Raw genomic sequence first — 16899 nt, 5'->3', positions numbered from 1 at the left:
TACTGTTACAGTTTTATCAGTTGATCTAATAGTGTCTTTTCACTTCCAGTATCAACAAATTTTAGGGGCCACATTTATCTGGAAAATTTCTCGTTTTACTCTTTTGTAATGCTGACAGTTTTGAAAAATCAATCTTTCCACATTAAAAAAAAAAACTGTTCATTTTGATTAGATTTATATATTTTGGGCCCGAATATGGCATAGATGATGTTGGTGTCCTTCTTAGGATAGCTCTCTGGAGACATGCTACATGCCCATCTGTCCCTCATGTTAATTTTAATTATCTGGTCAAGGCACTGTCCTCTTTCTTCAATGTGCAATTAGTGTTTCCCCCCTCTTTTGTAACTCTGTAATAAAAAGATGATACAAATATTCTCCTTTTGAAATTAGCACCTAAATTTAGCAGTCATATAATGGTTCAAAATGGTAATTTTTCCAACTCCAATATTCTCTCCAGAACTATCCATTTGTCCTTGACATCCTACTGTGATCAAGAGCCTCCCTTCCTCCCTCATTTATTTATCCTTTATTATCAGAACAGAATAATAAATTCCTTCCCCCCCCCAAAGTTTAAAATTCATTACTGTACTTATTTTAGTGTTTAACTGTCGAGTGGGAGCTCCTTCAAGCTGGCTTCTGTATCTTTGTGATGTGCCCCCATGGTTTTGTTTTATTTATTTTTGAGCTGTGGCATAACAAGATATCTAAGGTCCACCTTGTACCTAATTCAGCCCTTAAATTACCTGTTTCTTCAAGAAGGCTTTGTTCCTTCTAGCTGGGAATGTTATAAGAGATTAAGACCTGGGCTCGGTTTCATTTACATTTAAGCAAATATGTTTGTGTGGACATATATGTGTATAAAATTTCTTATCTCTGCCTGCTGAAAGCAATAGCAATAAGCAATACTAAAGGTTATTTTTTTCATCATGGTATTCATTTGAAATTCAACAAAGACTATAAAATTTTTGTTTTCAGACACATTGGAAGCAGTACTGTGAGAGTTAAAGATAGGTTTGAATTAAGTATATATTTCCATAAGTATTTTTTCCAATTTTACTTCAGAGCCCCAAGCAGTTGACAAAATAAAATATACTGCAGCTTTATGACTGAGAAAGCTATGGTACCATGATCAGAATTATAGGTTCAAATCATATAACCAGCCATGGTAAGTACACCCATGAAGAAGATCCATCAAATGGCAGCTGCTCTTAGCTTTTCACTACTTTCTTGGGTCATCGAACACTATAGAACAATAATTCAGAACAGCTACCATCAAGAGCAGCATGAGACCTAAGACTTTACTTCTCAGCTGTCCTTTTTTTCAGTCTTTCATATTAAAAAAAGCCATTACCTGGCTGACAGATAACTGATGCAAAGTTAATATCAAAGAATCACATCTTTATTTTATGCCTGAAGTGAAAAGTGATAAATGGTACCAATGAGGTGTCCTAAGTCTTATAAATAAGTCTCATATTCTGTAATGACATGTTTAGTAACTTTGATTATGCATATTTGATGAGTAACATACCTGTTCTCCTCTGTATATGACATACTCAGCATATGCCAGCCCATTGACACTTGGTCTCCCAATAACTGAGTGATGACCTGGAGGGGCATGGGCCATCTTCATGGTGCTGAATTGCAGAAAGGATTTTCCAAGGGTCACTCTACAGAAAAGCATTTGTCTAAATAAAAAAAGAAAGCAATGCTTTGAAGGAAGCTGTAAATGTTGGTTTTGAATTTTTTTAAATATTTATACTTTAGTTGTAGTTGGACATAATACCTTTATTTTATTTATTTTTATGAGGATTGAACCCAGGGCCTCCCATGTGCTAGGCAAGCGTTCTACTGCTGAGCCACAACCCCAGCTCTGGTTTTGAATTTTTTACAAAAATCTTAACACAAGCAAAGCTAACTTGCATGTCACTTTCAAATTTTAGGTCTAGGAATGGTATGGGGTATGACATATAATTTATTATAAATAATTATCAGGCTTAATAGTTCTAGTTTAAAGTAGTTTTGGTGTGGCTTAGAAATCACCCATAGAAAATAACTGGTATTAGGTTGTGTCTAATGAGAAAAGGGAAATACTAGAGGAAACAGAGTGCTGTATGAATAAACAGGTTGAATATAAAGAGACCAAGAAAATGGAAACAGCATCTGAAATTAAGATTAGATTCGTTTACTATGGGAAAACAGTAAAAACTAAGATAAGATAAATAGTATTAATAAAAGTGAACCATTAACAAAAAAACTTGGCTTAAATGTACAGCTGGAAGTCACACTATTGGGTGAATATGAATTTGGGCAGATGTCACAAAAAGTATGAAAGGTTGATGAGAAAGAAAATTATATAACTATAGCCCATGGACCCAATCCTCCTGACTGCCACCTGTTTTGTAAATACAATTTTATAGAACAAACCCATGCATTTGTTTCCACAGAGTCTATGGCTGCTTTTGCATTACAAGTGAGAGCTGAGTCATTATGACATGGAAAAAATGACCTGCAAAAATAATAACTATCTAGCCCTTTAAAGAAAAATTCAACCCCTAATCTGAGAAACAATTTAGCTAATCACACAGTTAAATGTGAATAGTTATTATTCAAATAATTTGCTTTTAGTAATAAAGTATGATCTTTGTGTTATGACCAATCAGAGATATTTTGAGCCAATTAAAAATTTGCATTGAATCTATTAGCATGACTGAGTCCTGCCTGAACTTGCTTTTTTAGTTGGGTGCCACCTATTCTCTTTTAGGTCCCAGAGAAATAGGTCTTGCTCTATATTGGTAGTTTTTTTTTTTTTTTTTTTTTTGAGTTCTATCTCTACAGTAGTGGCAGTAATGTATTGTCATTAGGTTCTGAGAATCCTTGTCTATTGATCGGGGAAACACACTTTTTGACCAAACAGGTCCTGGCTTCTAGCTTTCTGCTTCCTGCCCCAAAGCTTTACTGTTGGCTGGTGAGGATAGAAGATGCATGACCTGCCTAGCCAGCCCATGAGACTTCAGGTTAAAGATGAGCAGATGGAGAGTACCAGCTCATGTCTGCTCACCTGGCATGACTTGCAGACTGTGATACATTATGCAGTAGATACAATGTAGGGGTACTAATTCACTAGGGCAAATGTTGGTCAATGCAAGATAGGAGCCATTAGATAAATTCATCCCTACTGATATACTACTATTCTGAAATACAAAATATAGTTCCTACAGCTTCTCTGAAGATGTCTCATGGGCTGAGCAAACAATAGCACTTGTTAGGAAATGATGTCGACCTAGCTTCCAGATAATATATCATTGTTTTCTCTGTCTCTTTTTCTACCTGTCTTTTGTGCCCTTGTTCCCAGTTACTTGTGACTGTACTTGCCAAAGAAGTACTAGTCATGTGCTTTGGTTTCAAGCTGTTTTTGAAGAAATGCTGGCGAAGACATAAACTTACGTGTCTCACTTAAATGAGTGATTGCTAGTTCCCATCTAGGTTCACTTTTTTTTTTGGTATTGGAGACTGAACCTAGGGGAGCTTTACTGCAGAGCTATATCCCCGGTCCTTTTGGATTTTTGAGAAAGTTGTTGAGGTTGACCTCAAACCTGTGATCCTCCTGCCTCAATCTCCCTCATCCTCTTGAGTCACTGGGAATATAGGGGTGTGCTACTTGGCTAGGTTCTCTTTGATTGCTTATTTAGGTTTTTTCTTTTGTATCCACAGGAGTTATGTTTGAAGCAATGTAGCTTTTGTATGCTATATATCCTTAGTAATTTGTGTGTTCTTAACCAGAGAGGTCTTATAGGAAAGAAGTTTCCTTCTGACCATATGGCATCCGTCTTAGAACTACTGATGACTAGAAATTTTTTCACAATATAGCTGAAAGAGATAAGTTTTAAGATCAACTGCTATAAGGAATTTCAAGGATATATGAATTTTTTTTTAAGGTCTTGGCTGAATAAAAAGATTTCTCATGAAGCTGACTGCAAAAATAAATTTGATTAGTTTAAAAAATGTAATAAATTCTGATCTTTGTAAAGTATGATTCTTTTGTATTTTGATTATCAGGGGAAATATTTTTCCCCCCACTGACTTCAGAGAAGTCAGGGATGAATGGAGTTGGACCTGGAAATCAAACATGGTTTGTGCTACTTCCTTGAAACTTCACACACTGAATTTGTTCTCAGTGAGGGCACTATGCTTTATTCCTAGTTAAAGTAGCCATTATTCTCTCCACCTTCTGAATTTTAAAATCCTATTTAAAATTCTGATGTTCATTTGACTGTCACTAATTGCAAAGTTGATATTTTAAAGTTGAACTTTTCAAGGTTAATTATATGTCCTGTCCTAATGTGAACAATTCACTAGCAAACTCCGAAGCAAATTAAAGAGCCTCCTTGTTTACAGAAGTTGTCTTAGTTCAAATGTGATGAGAACTGGAATGTCTTTGTTCTGTAGAAGTCATTTTTAGCCTTGTCTTGATTAAGAAGAAAGGCACGTGAACATCAGGGAGAAAAGCCCAGATGCAGGGAGGTTCATTACAATTCATGGTTGGTATACATGTATCTGGTTTTTACGTGGTATTAGCTTTGCCATAATTGCTCCTATTAGAGGAGAAGGTGGTCAGCTGTTTTTACCTCACTGCTAAGCCTTACTTATTAGAAGTGAGACTCAAGGATAACCCGTGACTTCTGCAGAGCCCCCAAAACTAATCAGGTTTATTGATGGTAGCCACCATTACACTATATGTTGGATGCTCACCTATGACATATATAACATGACCTGTCTTTGTGTGTGGGGCAGCCTGTTCCTCCTCCAATCCCATAAACATACTGGTTGCTTTTTGAGGAATTTTCCGCAAAATAAATCCCAGCTCCAAACATTCCTCCTATATATGCATGACGCTCATCAAAGCCTTTATGAATAATGGCATTAATGAATGGAGAACCTAAAAATAGAAAAACAAAGATTAGTTTTTGAGCACTTTTCTGGAATTCCAATTAACTGCATTCTATCTGAACTGAGAGGTTAATATTAAGAAATAATGCATACATGAAAAAGTTTATTTTGGCCTATTATTCGTAAGTTATTTTAATGTATTAGAATTGTATAAGTAACATGGATTTTGCAGATGGCATGGGATTTTTAGACAGCAAAGTGCAATGTGGCTACGAAAACAGACTATTTTACATGCTATCTGAATGTAACAAATTACAACAAAAAATAACTAGATGGCTCAACTTGCTCAAATGAAGTTCTGAAATAATCTGAGAAATTATTTTCATTTCATATGCCTTGGAAATCCTGTACTAACATGTAATGCATTAGAAAGCCAGTACAAACAATCATTTGGGCTAAAAAAAGAAAACCAAAACAAGCAATTTTAACACAATTGTAATATAGTCAATCATGTAACTTTCTCACTTTATTAATTTTGCAAAAGCCCAGAGGGATGTCTATAATAATTGCATGCTACTCACCATGAAATAACATGCGCTCATTGTGATGGTTGTGATTCTCTTCAGATACTTCTTTTTGTCTGTGACAGAATCGTTCCCTCAATTTCTTGTTCACAACCTTCTGAATCTTTATGGATGAAGAACAAAGCAGTTAATTATTAGCAAAATAAAAATCTATGATTTAAAATGAAAACTATGTTTTCCTTTAGCCAGGGATGGGGGTGTTAAATTTTTTTAGATCTATTTGTTTAAGACATTATTTAAAAAGATAAGGTTGCCAGGCATGGTGGTGCACACCTGTAAAGCCCAGCGACTTGGGAGGCCGAGGCAGGAGGACAGAGTTTGAGGCCAGCCTCTGCAACTTAGTTAGACCCTGACACAAATTAAAAAATAAAAATGGTGGGGACTGTAATGTAGCTCAGTAATAGAGCACCCCTGGGTTCCATCTGTGGTACTGTAAAGAAACAAAGGAAAAAGTTGCCATTTCAGTGGAATTCTGTTAATGAGCTAGCTTTTAGTGACAAATTTTTAGTTAAAAGTTTTTACTTATTCCATACCAGACCAGGTTCTTGGTTCAAAAGGTTATTTCTAGGTTCCTCCCTAGACTTAATAAATTTTATAAGATGGGGGCCCAGAAATCCATGTTTCTAAAAAAGTTTGCTGGGTAATTATGACATGTACCAGTATAATTTCCACAGATCATTAACTTAAGGAGTTAAATTCGTTCTCAACAGATTTTATTCATCTTCATAATACCCCTATGAAAAAAGTAAATAATAGTTACTTAATTCCATATTTTAAATTATGATACTAAGATTAAGAGATATATGTATTCTGGTATCATTAACTCAATGAGATTGACAATCTAAGCCTTAAATGTTACTTTCAAATGTTTAAAAAAAAATTACCATCAGCTATGGTCTGAATTTACATATAAGTTAGGACATGCACATTCATACAAGAGTCATCAGTTCAGGCTGATACAGCTTTCTGCTTGCAGCTTTAATGCTTTCAGAGTGTCTCAAAGGGATTAGAGATTATATTGTATTGAGGACAATGACACTTTATCTCTGGGTATAAGTAATTATCTTTGACAGTTTGAAAATATGAGTTTTTTAAAAAATTTTTAATCGTCAAGAATTTTCAGGCAAGCCTTAAAATCTAATTTACACCATAAAAGTTTTTGAACTTACTCGAATGACATTATATCTGTTGAAAATGCCACCAGCATTGCCACCATCTCTGTGTTCTCGAATGGTACTCTGCATCTATAGAAAAAAATAATTAATAGTAAAAATATGCTAGTGTATAATTCTAAAGATATTCCTTCTGTTGTCTTCAACATGTCAATTTTCTATATGGTTTCTACTGGTAAGTCTAATATCTGGTACTAATAAATAGGAGTTCACTATAAATTGGTCAACAAACTTAATGGATAAGTATTTCTGGTGAGAGAAGTCATAAACATTAAATTTATGCATTTTTTGTTTCTCTGTTCTTCCACTTTACAAACAAAAAGTAATTATCAAAAAGAAAACATTTTAAAAAACCAAGTGTCTTGGGCTGGGGACATATCTCAAAGGTAAAACAGTTATTTCGTATGGATACTTGCCAGGCTCAATCCCCATCATTGCATTAAAAACAACAGCAACAAAAATACAAAAAAAAAAAAAAAGTTTCTGACAGAACTGATTCATAGAGTGAATTCTCTATTCACTGCTCCTTTTGGGAAGACAGTCAACAAATTTTACATCATCTGAATTGACTACTGGAAGGATAATTAGGCAATAAAACACTAAAAGATGTGATGTTTTCTTGATATGGTGACTAAGTATGAGCTGAAAGACTTTTGAGTAATGTTCTTGAGTTCTCTAATGTAATTTCCTAGCGTGGGAATGGAAATTGTATGAGTGTTGATTAAAAAAAACAACAAACAACAAACACAAATAAATGTAAACATATGCTTTATGCTTATGTATTTGTATAATAATGGAATTGGGCAGCTGATTCACAATAACGGAATTGGGCACTTCATTTATTATCAGTAATAAGAGAGGCATAAACTTTCTGTAGAGAGGGAATCATCTATGCCTTCTATCTACCAGGAGGTTCACAGAAATAGCCTTACTATGGTGCTTAAAATAACTGTGACTGGAGGGATGAAATGTATTTCAAAATTATGTGGCACACTTCTGAAGCATATATGAAAATTCTGTATATTATAACTGCATGAAAATACAGATTAGAAGATATTCGCATCTATGAGGCAAGACTGTTACTCCACATCAATCTTAGGTAGTATTCTAATATAAGAAAATAGTTCTAATAAGAGCCTTACTTGCATGAGTTTCAAGGAAAACTCTGGAATATAAAATAACAGACCTGCCCCCAACACTGAACAACCTAGGTTTATGATATGAAAGCAATGTGACATGGTTCTAACCTGAAGTCATATTTCAATTTTGCAATATTCTATTACATTGGCTAAGGGATACTAAATAAAAATCAAGAGACCATAAGGCAATACAAGATGATCTTATGTCTCCTAGAAAAATAGGTTTAATCACAGGTTTCAGGAAAAAAGAATTATAAACTTTTAATGTTCATTACCTCTTCTTCTACTGACTGATATTCTTTATCTTCTGGAGCAAGATCTAGCAAAATAGTTCCCTGATTTACACAGTGAAAAGTCAAATAAGGATTGGTTCCTGTAGGAGAGAAAAATTAACATATAAAACTTAAGTCCATACTATTTAGGCTCTGAATATAGCAATGTAGCAGATTTAAAATATAAAATTGTCCTCTAAAATTTTTGGGGGGAGAGCTTGAAATGGTCACTTATAATAGCTTTATAATACATTATCCTTGTTAATTTCATGGATAATCTAAAATATAGATAAATAAGACTCAAATTTAAAACTTTCTTAGTTTCATGCCACTGTTAAAATTTTATTAATTCTATAAATTAACTAATTCAAGTTGTTTCATTTCTCTTCCTCTGTTTTCCTAGTGTGAAAGTATATTTAACAAATAAATATAAAAAGAGAAAGAGAAAGATAAGAGGCCTGTAATAGCAAAGACAATGGGAAAAGACTGAGCTGACAGTCATGAGGGAGGGAGAAAAGTTCACGAAGAGATAAGGAAGAGAGGTCACATTATGAACAGCTAGGTTATAAGTGTCAGATTTATTCTAAAAGCAACAAACCCTATTGAAGGGTTTTAAAGGTATGGAATGATGTGATCATACCTTCATTTTGAAGAGTCCTCTGGTTACAGTGTAGAGAAGGTACTGGAGGGAGGCAAAGGTGAAGGTTGGTAACAAGCTGGAAAGTGGTTGGGACAGTTCAGAAGAGTGAGGGGAGCTTGGTTAAGTGAAAGTAGTGGGGAAAGACAGAAGTATAGAGATTGCAGAGAAATGTAGGATACAAGTATACAGAGAGAAAGGAGAATGATTTTCAGATTTTTGAAGACAGTGAGAATATAATGCAAATGACTGAGATGGGAAGGCAGGAGGTACTGTACCAATATTACATTGTATGGGTTCTGTGGACAGACTATCTGGGCTGGTGCCAGCCCTGATGTTTACCTTATATCACTAATCTGAAATTATTTTCTGAATAGCTTACCTTGCTGTCCACCTAAAAGTCTTTCTACTCCTTTGATTAATTTATGGCGGTGTCCATATGCATTGATGCCTATTTCTTTCAATTCTTCATGACCCATATCAGCCAAAACATCTAATGTAATCTGAAAAATGAAAAAAAAAATTAGTAGCTAAATCTTAACAGCTCTTTAGAGGACAAAAGCTCTTCCATTTGTCTACATTGCTATTACTACCATACAAATTAAACTTTTGTTTCCTATATAAACATGACCTGGTAATTTTCTTAAATGTCGCCTTGATAATTTTAACAGCTCTTTTTCTTACTTGAAATATTCCTTAATTGGCTTTTAGTTAATGGAGAATAAAGCATCTCAGAAATACAAAATGAACACTGCTGTTATTTCTTTTTGATTGTTAAATTCTATCTTCTGCTCGTCTCCAGATATAGGTAGGATCAGTAGATTGAAAGTGGAGACATTCTAGATCCTAGTATCCAGCAGTTAAAGGAAATGAATAGTGAGGAAAGGGAGAAGTGCATGGTAAAATTAAACAGAATGCAGAAAAAGGAATTAGCAGTCTTAGATAAGCAGATGTTAGGCAAAAGAACTTCCCAGTGCTAAGAAATAGTAAATTCAGGAATAGGTTGCCTTGGAAAGAAGAGAGATTTAGCTATGAAGTATTAAATTAGATTATAGAACATAGAGAAGCTGTATTAAAAACTCCAATTTGGCTTACCAAAAGGAGAGTAGGCGGTTTTTAAACTCTCATAAATTTTCAGACTTAACAATCCCTGGGCCTCACAGTCTATTTTTGCATAGAAGAGTGGTCTTTAAAAATTTTTTGGTATTTATCCCTGTAGATGGAGATGATTAGTTGGCTCAAAATTACCTAAAACTTTTGTGGACTAAAGTAACTGTGACTCTACTACCACCCAGTGGCAGTGTTCTGAATGCACAGGATGAAATCTCAGCCACATTTCCTGAAAGCTGAACCTGTTATTTTTCCATCCAGAGGTAGGCCCTATGATAATTCATGTACCAGTTTACAAGATTAGCCTTTGATGTCTCTTTCCTTGGAAAATAGAAATCCTTTTATAGATACTCTTTCTCTAACTCAAATGAGATTTTTAAAAAATTTACCCATAGTTTTTTTCTTCCTTTAGACTTGCATAGAGCATTCAAAAACCTGACAAATTAGGCCTAGAGCTCTGCTGATTTTTATCATCAGAGTGAAAGATTATATAATGAGTCTGATCATCTCTGTGCAGTGATCATACATTATATCACTCATTCTTTGAAGTAATTTACTATATTGCTTCTAAGTGGCCATTTAAGAAATAATTACCCCATTGCACAAAATGGGCAATTCACTTCCAATCACCCAAAGGAAGTTTTCAGCAGAGCTTTTAAAACAGTGGCAATTCTGAAAAACTCATTTTTGAAAAAAAGAATAGTTCACAAAATAAAAGGGGTCTTTACATTTTTAGCTAGATATGATTTGCATTTAGCTAGATATGATTTAATATAATTTGCAAACCGTGCTAGTGATATGCTATTTTTTCTTCTAAATGTTCTAAACATCAGTTTATGTAAGGTTGACATAAAAGTAGGATCTCATAGTTATGTGGTAATTTCAACTCAAAGACTCCTCCTTTTTTCTCAATTGATACATGTAATATATTTATGAAAGAAGCAGAAACCATGTTGGGGGGAGAAAAACCCACACTATTTTCAACAATATTCTAAATTAATAATGCACAATGTGTCCTTCTTAGAGTTCTAGCCATATAATGAATAAAAAAAAAACCCAGACAAACCACCCTAACCAACAAAATGCCCTGACAGATTGATACTTGCAAGGCATTTAGTTTAGAAAGAAGGGTTTAGAGGAAGTCTCTACCGTAGAAAGCAAAACAAACTCTAACATGCCTCCTAGTATTTGTGTCCTGATTGAAATTCCTTCCTCATGAGTGTGGGCTAAACTTACTAATTTCTAACAAATATAATATGGCAGAAGTGATAGATATTGCTTTTTACACTGGTTTACAAAAAGACTATGTGGCTTCTCTCCCTAGGTGTTCATTTCATGGACTGCTCATCTGGGGGAAACTAGCTGCCATGTGGGGCAGATGGATGCCATGATTACCAACTTTTTTTTTTTTTTTTTTTTTGTGGTACTGGGGATTGAACCCAGGGCCTTGTGCATGTGAGGTAAGCACTCTATCAAGTGAGCTATATCCCCAGCACTCCTAACTTCTTATGTTCGCACCTTTGTGTGTTCCTTCTCTTAGAGTGTAGGTTTACCTTGTGACTTACTTTTACCAAGAAAATAAAGCAAAGATGATGGGATGGTAACTACCAGACCCTCTCTCTCCTTTGCTGATTAAAAAAAAAATGTCATATTAGAGAGGCCATATGGTAAGGCCTTCAGTTCAACAGGTTGAATTCTACCAATAACATGTGAACCTGGAAGGAGATCCCTTCCCAATTGAGTCTTTCTTTCTTTCTTTTTTTTTTTTTTTTTTGGTACTGGGGATTGAACTCAGAAGCTCTTAACTACTGAACCACATCCCCAGCCCTTTTTTAATATTTTTATTTAGAGACAGGGTCTCACTGAGTTGCTTAAAGCCTTGCTAAATTGCTGAGGTTGGCTGTTAACTTGAAACCCTCCTGCCTCAGCCTCCTGAACTGCTGGGATTACACGCCTGACCCAATTGAGTCTTCAGTTATCATTGCTGGCTAAAACCTTGATGGCAGCCTCTGAGAGACTCTGAAGCAAGAAGACACAACAAAGCAGGGCACATTCTTATTCTACAAATGTGTGTTATTTTAAGGTGCTAAATTTGTGGTATTGTCAAGTAGCAATAGGTAATATGCATGTCATAAAGTCACCCTGTGCAAGGCCCATAGGTGAGGAATCAAAGCCAGTTAATAATGTTAGTGAACTTAGAAGTAGATTCTGATGCTTGCCAGTTGAGTTTCCAGATCAGAATGCAGTCATGGCTGACAGCTTAATTTAAAAAAAAATTTTTTTTAGATAAACATAGACACAATACCTTTGTTTTACTTATTTATTTATTTTATGTGGTGCTGACGATAGAGTGCCTTACATGTGCAAGGCAAGTACTCTGCCACTGAGCCACAGCCCCTGACAGCTTAATTTTTGAAAGACCTTGAGGCACCCAACTAAGCTATGATTGGATTCTTAACCCACAAATATTGTGAGACAATAAATGTCTGTTATTTTAAGCCACAGTATTTTGGAATAATTTCTGTTACACAGCAGTGGACTACTAATATACCTATGCTATATTGGCATTAGTCCAATTTGATGTAATCCAAGAAAATATATATTAAGTTGCATAGAAAGACAGGAAAAATCAAGAAATAGTTATCATTTGGAATCTGAAAAAAAAGGGCCAACTTCATATACCTGTAATTGAATATATATTATTCTTGCAGTTCCACCGTTCATCCACCCAATATTTGTGCTTGCAATCTATTAAGTGCAGTTCAAAGCACTTCATTTAACTTTTACTTCATTTAACCTCACAAGGAACCATGAAAGTACTATTAATGACCTCATGAGGAAAAGCAAGCTCAAAACTCCTGTAAAGATAGTACACAAAAGAGCTGAGAGGGTGGGGATTTAGAAAGCGGTAAAGCATATGCCTAAAACATATGTGAGGCCCTGGGTTCAATTCCCAGCACTTCAAAAAATACAAAAAAAGTACAAGATGTTTGACATATCATATCTGCTTGACAAATATTAGAAGATTTGAGATATATAGCCATTTCTTTCTTTTTTCTGTTCCTATTTCTGAAAAGAGATGGCTAGAAAGCTAAACTTAACTACACAAATACACACGCGAAATTTAGTTGTTTTGAGTTACATGGTGCCCAATTTATACCCATATTTACCAGGCAGTTGGCCAGTAGAAACCTTAAATAACAAACAGAGGAATTTAGATTTGTTTATTCATTTATCCATAAAATGTTTAATGAGTACCTTTTATATGCTAAATATTTCTTTTAAAAAGGGAAATAAGCATTTCAATTAATTCTAAAACAACTCTTAGAATACTGAGTTAAGGAGTTTAGATGGTAACAAAAAGGCACTAGGAAGTGTTTTTAGCAGACTAACATAATTAAGTTGTATTTCAGGATGACACTGGTGGCATTATGAAGGGCAGGCTTGGAAGGAAGGGTGACTTGGAACAAGATATGAAAGACATGAACCTGAGAGCAATTTCAAAGGCAGAACTAATGGCCTCAATAAAAAGAAATACTTTTAAAAAATAAAAAAGTAATTAAAGATCTTTCAAAGTTCTTAAGTTGGGTAACTATGACATTACTGTATCAATGAAATAAACTGTAAGGAAAGCAGGTTAGTTGATTTTAGACACACTGTTCAAAGATGTAGGGTTTTTACAATCTTATAAACTGCTAAGAATACCTTTCTGAACATCTTTATTCTTTTTTTAAGCTTTCACTTAGTTATATCCAGGAAATAAGTTTGCTGGGCTAGTTATTTATATATAGCACTCATTAAAGTAAAATTATAATCTTTTTTTATGTTCAGTTTTTAGTTTTAGATGGATACAATATCTACAATTAATTTTTATGTGTTGCTGAGGATTGAACCCAGTGCCTCATGCATGCTAGGCGAGCACTCTACCACTTGAGCCACAACCCCAGCCCCCAAATTATAATCTTCAGAATAAGGAATATTCCTTTATGAGCTAAAATCAAACTGCATATAAAGCAAATGTCACTTCTAGTAGGATTGCCTCCTGCTTCTAAGATCTGTTCATTTTACCTAGGGTAAGGAAAGAAGATGGGAGTTTTAAATGAAAAGACCTTTCTTTTATTTTGGCTTAAAAAAGACAGCAGGCTAGAGCAGCAGTAATAAGAACTAATCTTGAATTATGTTCACGATAAATTTAGTGAGTCTAAGCCTTTGTCTTCAAGAATCTTAAATAAAAATTTATATGGTCATTTTCTAAGAAAATATACAGGATGACCACAAATACACCCACAATCTTCTAAGTCACAGCATTTAAGTTCCAGGAATTACAGTGCACATTAAATTTGTTTTTCCCATAGAAAGTACTCTAAGTAGGAAGCTACTTAGAACCAAAGTCATCCTGGTACTATGTTCAAACAACTATAAGGGATACAGGTACATATTATTTAATATAGAACCTAGTAAAATATCTGTGAAACAAGACAATATTTAGAGACTTCTGAAAGAAAAACTGTGAGAGAGGTGAAGCTGATACTCTGAAGAGTCTCAGGAAACAGACACAATGAATGTAGCCTCACTGCCCTCATTTTGCAAACATCTTAATCACTGTCACATATTACTGACCAGTTAAGAATATTTCAGAAAAAATCTAAGGGTAAGTTATGGAAAAAGCTTCTGAATTTACCACTTTATAACTGAAGTTTAGATAATATCTGCAACTGAAATAAAACTGACTGCTTGACAACGGGGTCAGAAAACAGTCAAACAGTTTTATACAAACAAAGCAAGTCTGGTCTGGGGAAATGAAATACAACAGTCAACATATTAAGAAAAAGATAAAGAAATTATTTGGGCAAAAAGAAAATCAAGCAAATATTTACTCAAAACAAAACTGCAGTGAAAAAAAGAATCAAACTGATGAAAATGGGATAAGCTATTAGAAGAACTGAATGAAAGACTGAACTTAATATTAAAATCCATAAGATGAGATAAGCATGCCATAGCAAGTCAGGTACTGACAAAGAAAATACAATATAAAGTAAAATAAAGTAAAAAAAAAAGGAATAAAATTATAATGCAAGCTGACTGAATAACTTTTAATAGCCAACTGGAATTGTGTTTAAATGAGGATCTCTTGTTCATTAAGAGAAGATGTATTTGAAATTTCATCATTATTATGGGTATGATTTGGGTTAAAGGGATATAACGGGGCTATATCAGACGATAATGTTTTTTTGTTATTGTTTTTTGTTTTCTTTGGTACTGGAGATTGAAGCCAGAGAGCTTTAATACTGAGCTAAATCCCCAGCCCTTTTTATTTTGAGCTTTGAACTTGAGATCCTGCTGCCTCTCCCAAGCTGCTGGGATCACAGGTATGCATCACTGTGCCCAGCAAGGATAATGTTTTTATAACAATCTAAAAATCTTTGAAGAAGGCACGTGGGAAAAGAATTCTTAGTGTTTACACAATATTCCCATAAGAAATCTCTGAACCAGAGGATGAATAAATGGTAAGAAAAAGAAACTCTTATACCAATCTATCAAGTCCTCACCACCACAAAAAAGACCCATTATAATGCTTCACTAAAGCATGTTTTAAAAATTGGCACAAAAGCACAATATAACTGGGAGTTTTAACTATCTGGACATCTGCAAGTATTAGATTTTACAGGTAGGGGAAGTGCCAGGTTAAATGTCTTTTAACTCAGCTAGTAAAAGGGAGAAAATAATTAGAATCAAGTTTTCCTTTAGTCCAACACTATTTCTACTTAACTATTCTGATTACTGAAATCACTAAAGATGAATAATAATAAATAAATTTATGTGGGGGGGCTGGGGTTGTGGCTCAGCAGTAGAGCACCTGCCTTGAATGTGTGAGGCACTGGGTTCAATCCTCAGCACTACATTAAAAATAAATAAATAAATAAATAAAGGTATGTGGTATTGTGTTATGTACAACTAAAAAAAAAAAAGTATGTGTAAAGAAGTAAGAAAAAGCAGAAGAAAATCTTAACAGTACATTAATTTTAATCAATTAAAATTGATTATTTGCCTAGAAAGAAAACAGAATGAAGCAAAGGTATGAACAATCTGGAAACTGTCACATGAATAATTATTGAAAGAGTAGGTTATATTTATCCTAAAATAAGGGAAGATTTCTAGAGGGCAAGTTAGAAAGACAAAGTCCATGATAAGTTGACTAGGGTTTAAGAAGAAGGGCTATATTATGTTGTAGTAGTTTGGTGACCCTAAAAAGAGATGTCTGTGCTCTCATCTCCAGCAGCAGAGTACTTTATCACAGCAGTAGTATTTATATTAATGTTAATTTATATTAATGTGAATGTTACTTTATTTGAAAAAAAGTATTTCCAGATGTAATTAAGGTCTTGAGATGTGGAGATCTACCAGTATTATAGGAGTAGGCCCTAATCTCAATGCCAAATGTCCTCATAAGCACATAGAAGACAGACACAGAGAAGGTGGCAATATGAAGACAGGAGAGGAGACTTTGAGAAGAGTAATTTGAGAAAAGTCAAGGCAGTTGAGAAGAGGCATGGAATAATTTCTCCCCTAAAGTTTGTGTAGGGTGTGCAGTCCTGAGCCACATTGATTTTAGACTTCTGAGGGAATATATTTCTGTTAGAATGGGTAAACATAAACCTAAATCAAATGGATTAAACATGGTGGCTGATCTTGACATATTTTAAATTACAACCATTCTATTACACTTGCCCCAAGTTCTAACAAATCATCTTTCCAGCCTGGAGGACTGACATGGATGTTAAAAGGTGATTCTTGAACCTAGGAGAATGACTTAATGACCTCTAAACAACCATTCTACAATTCCACGTACATCAATAATTGTTAAGGTCAGGTTCTTATCATCAGTCCTTAATGTTAACCATGGTATAAAAGCATGCAGTATTAAGAACTCATAATTCTGTAGAAAAACAGCAGCAAAAAATTTCTCAAAATAAAGCAGAATAAACAGAATCCTAATTCAACAGCAAAAAATTTCTCAAAATAAAACAGAATAAACAGAATCCTAATTAATACATGGAACTGCAGTGAAATAAATGCAATTTTTTAAAACAAACAATA

At 34.3% G+C, this 16899-nt stretch overlaps 1 protein-coding gene across 1 annotated transcript in view; it reads right to left on the bottom strand.

The window, feature by feature from the left end:
• The window catches only part of Tnks (tankyrase), a 203973-nt gene that overhangs the window by 9586 nt on the left and 177488 nt on the right, over nt 1-16899 (bottom strand). The window contains exons 21-26 of the mRNA XM_005330777.4: nt 9074-9194; nt 8058-8155; nt 6641-6715; nt 5469-5574; nt 4750-4936; nt 1529-1685 (exon numbers count right to left, since the gene is read on the bottom strand). Of these exons, the coding sequence (XP_005330834.1) occupies nt 1529-1685; nt 4750-4936; nt 5469-5574; nt 6641-6715; nt 8058-8155; nt 9074-9194 (744 nt within the window). The remainder of the gene's footprint in view (nt 1-1528; nt 1686-4749; nt 4937-5468; nt 5575-6640; nt 6716-8057; nt 8156-9073; nt 9195-16899) is intronic.

Source organism: Ictidomys tridecemlineatus, chromosome 14 (genome assembly GCF_052094955.1).
Source record: "Ictidomys tridecemlineatus isolate mIctTri1 chromosome 14, mIctTri1.hap1, whole genome shotgun sequence".
In the NCBI taxonomy this organism is placed as follows: domain Eukaryota; kingdom Metazoa; phylum Chordata; class Mammalia; order Rodentia; family Sciuridae; genus Ictidomys; species Ictidomys tridecemlineatus.
This window is presented reverse-complemented; position numbering and strand designations above follow the sequence as displayed.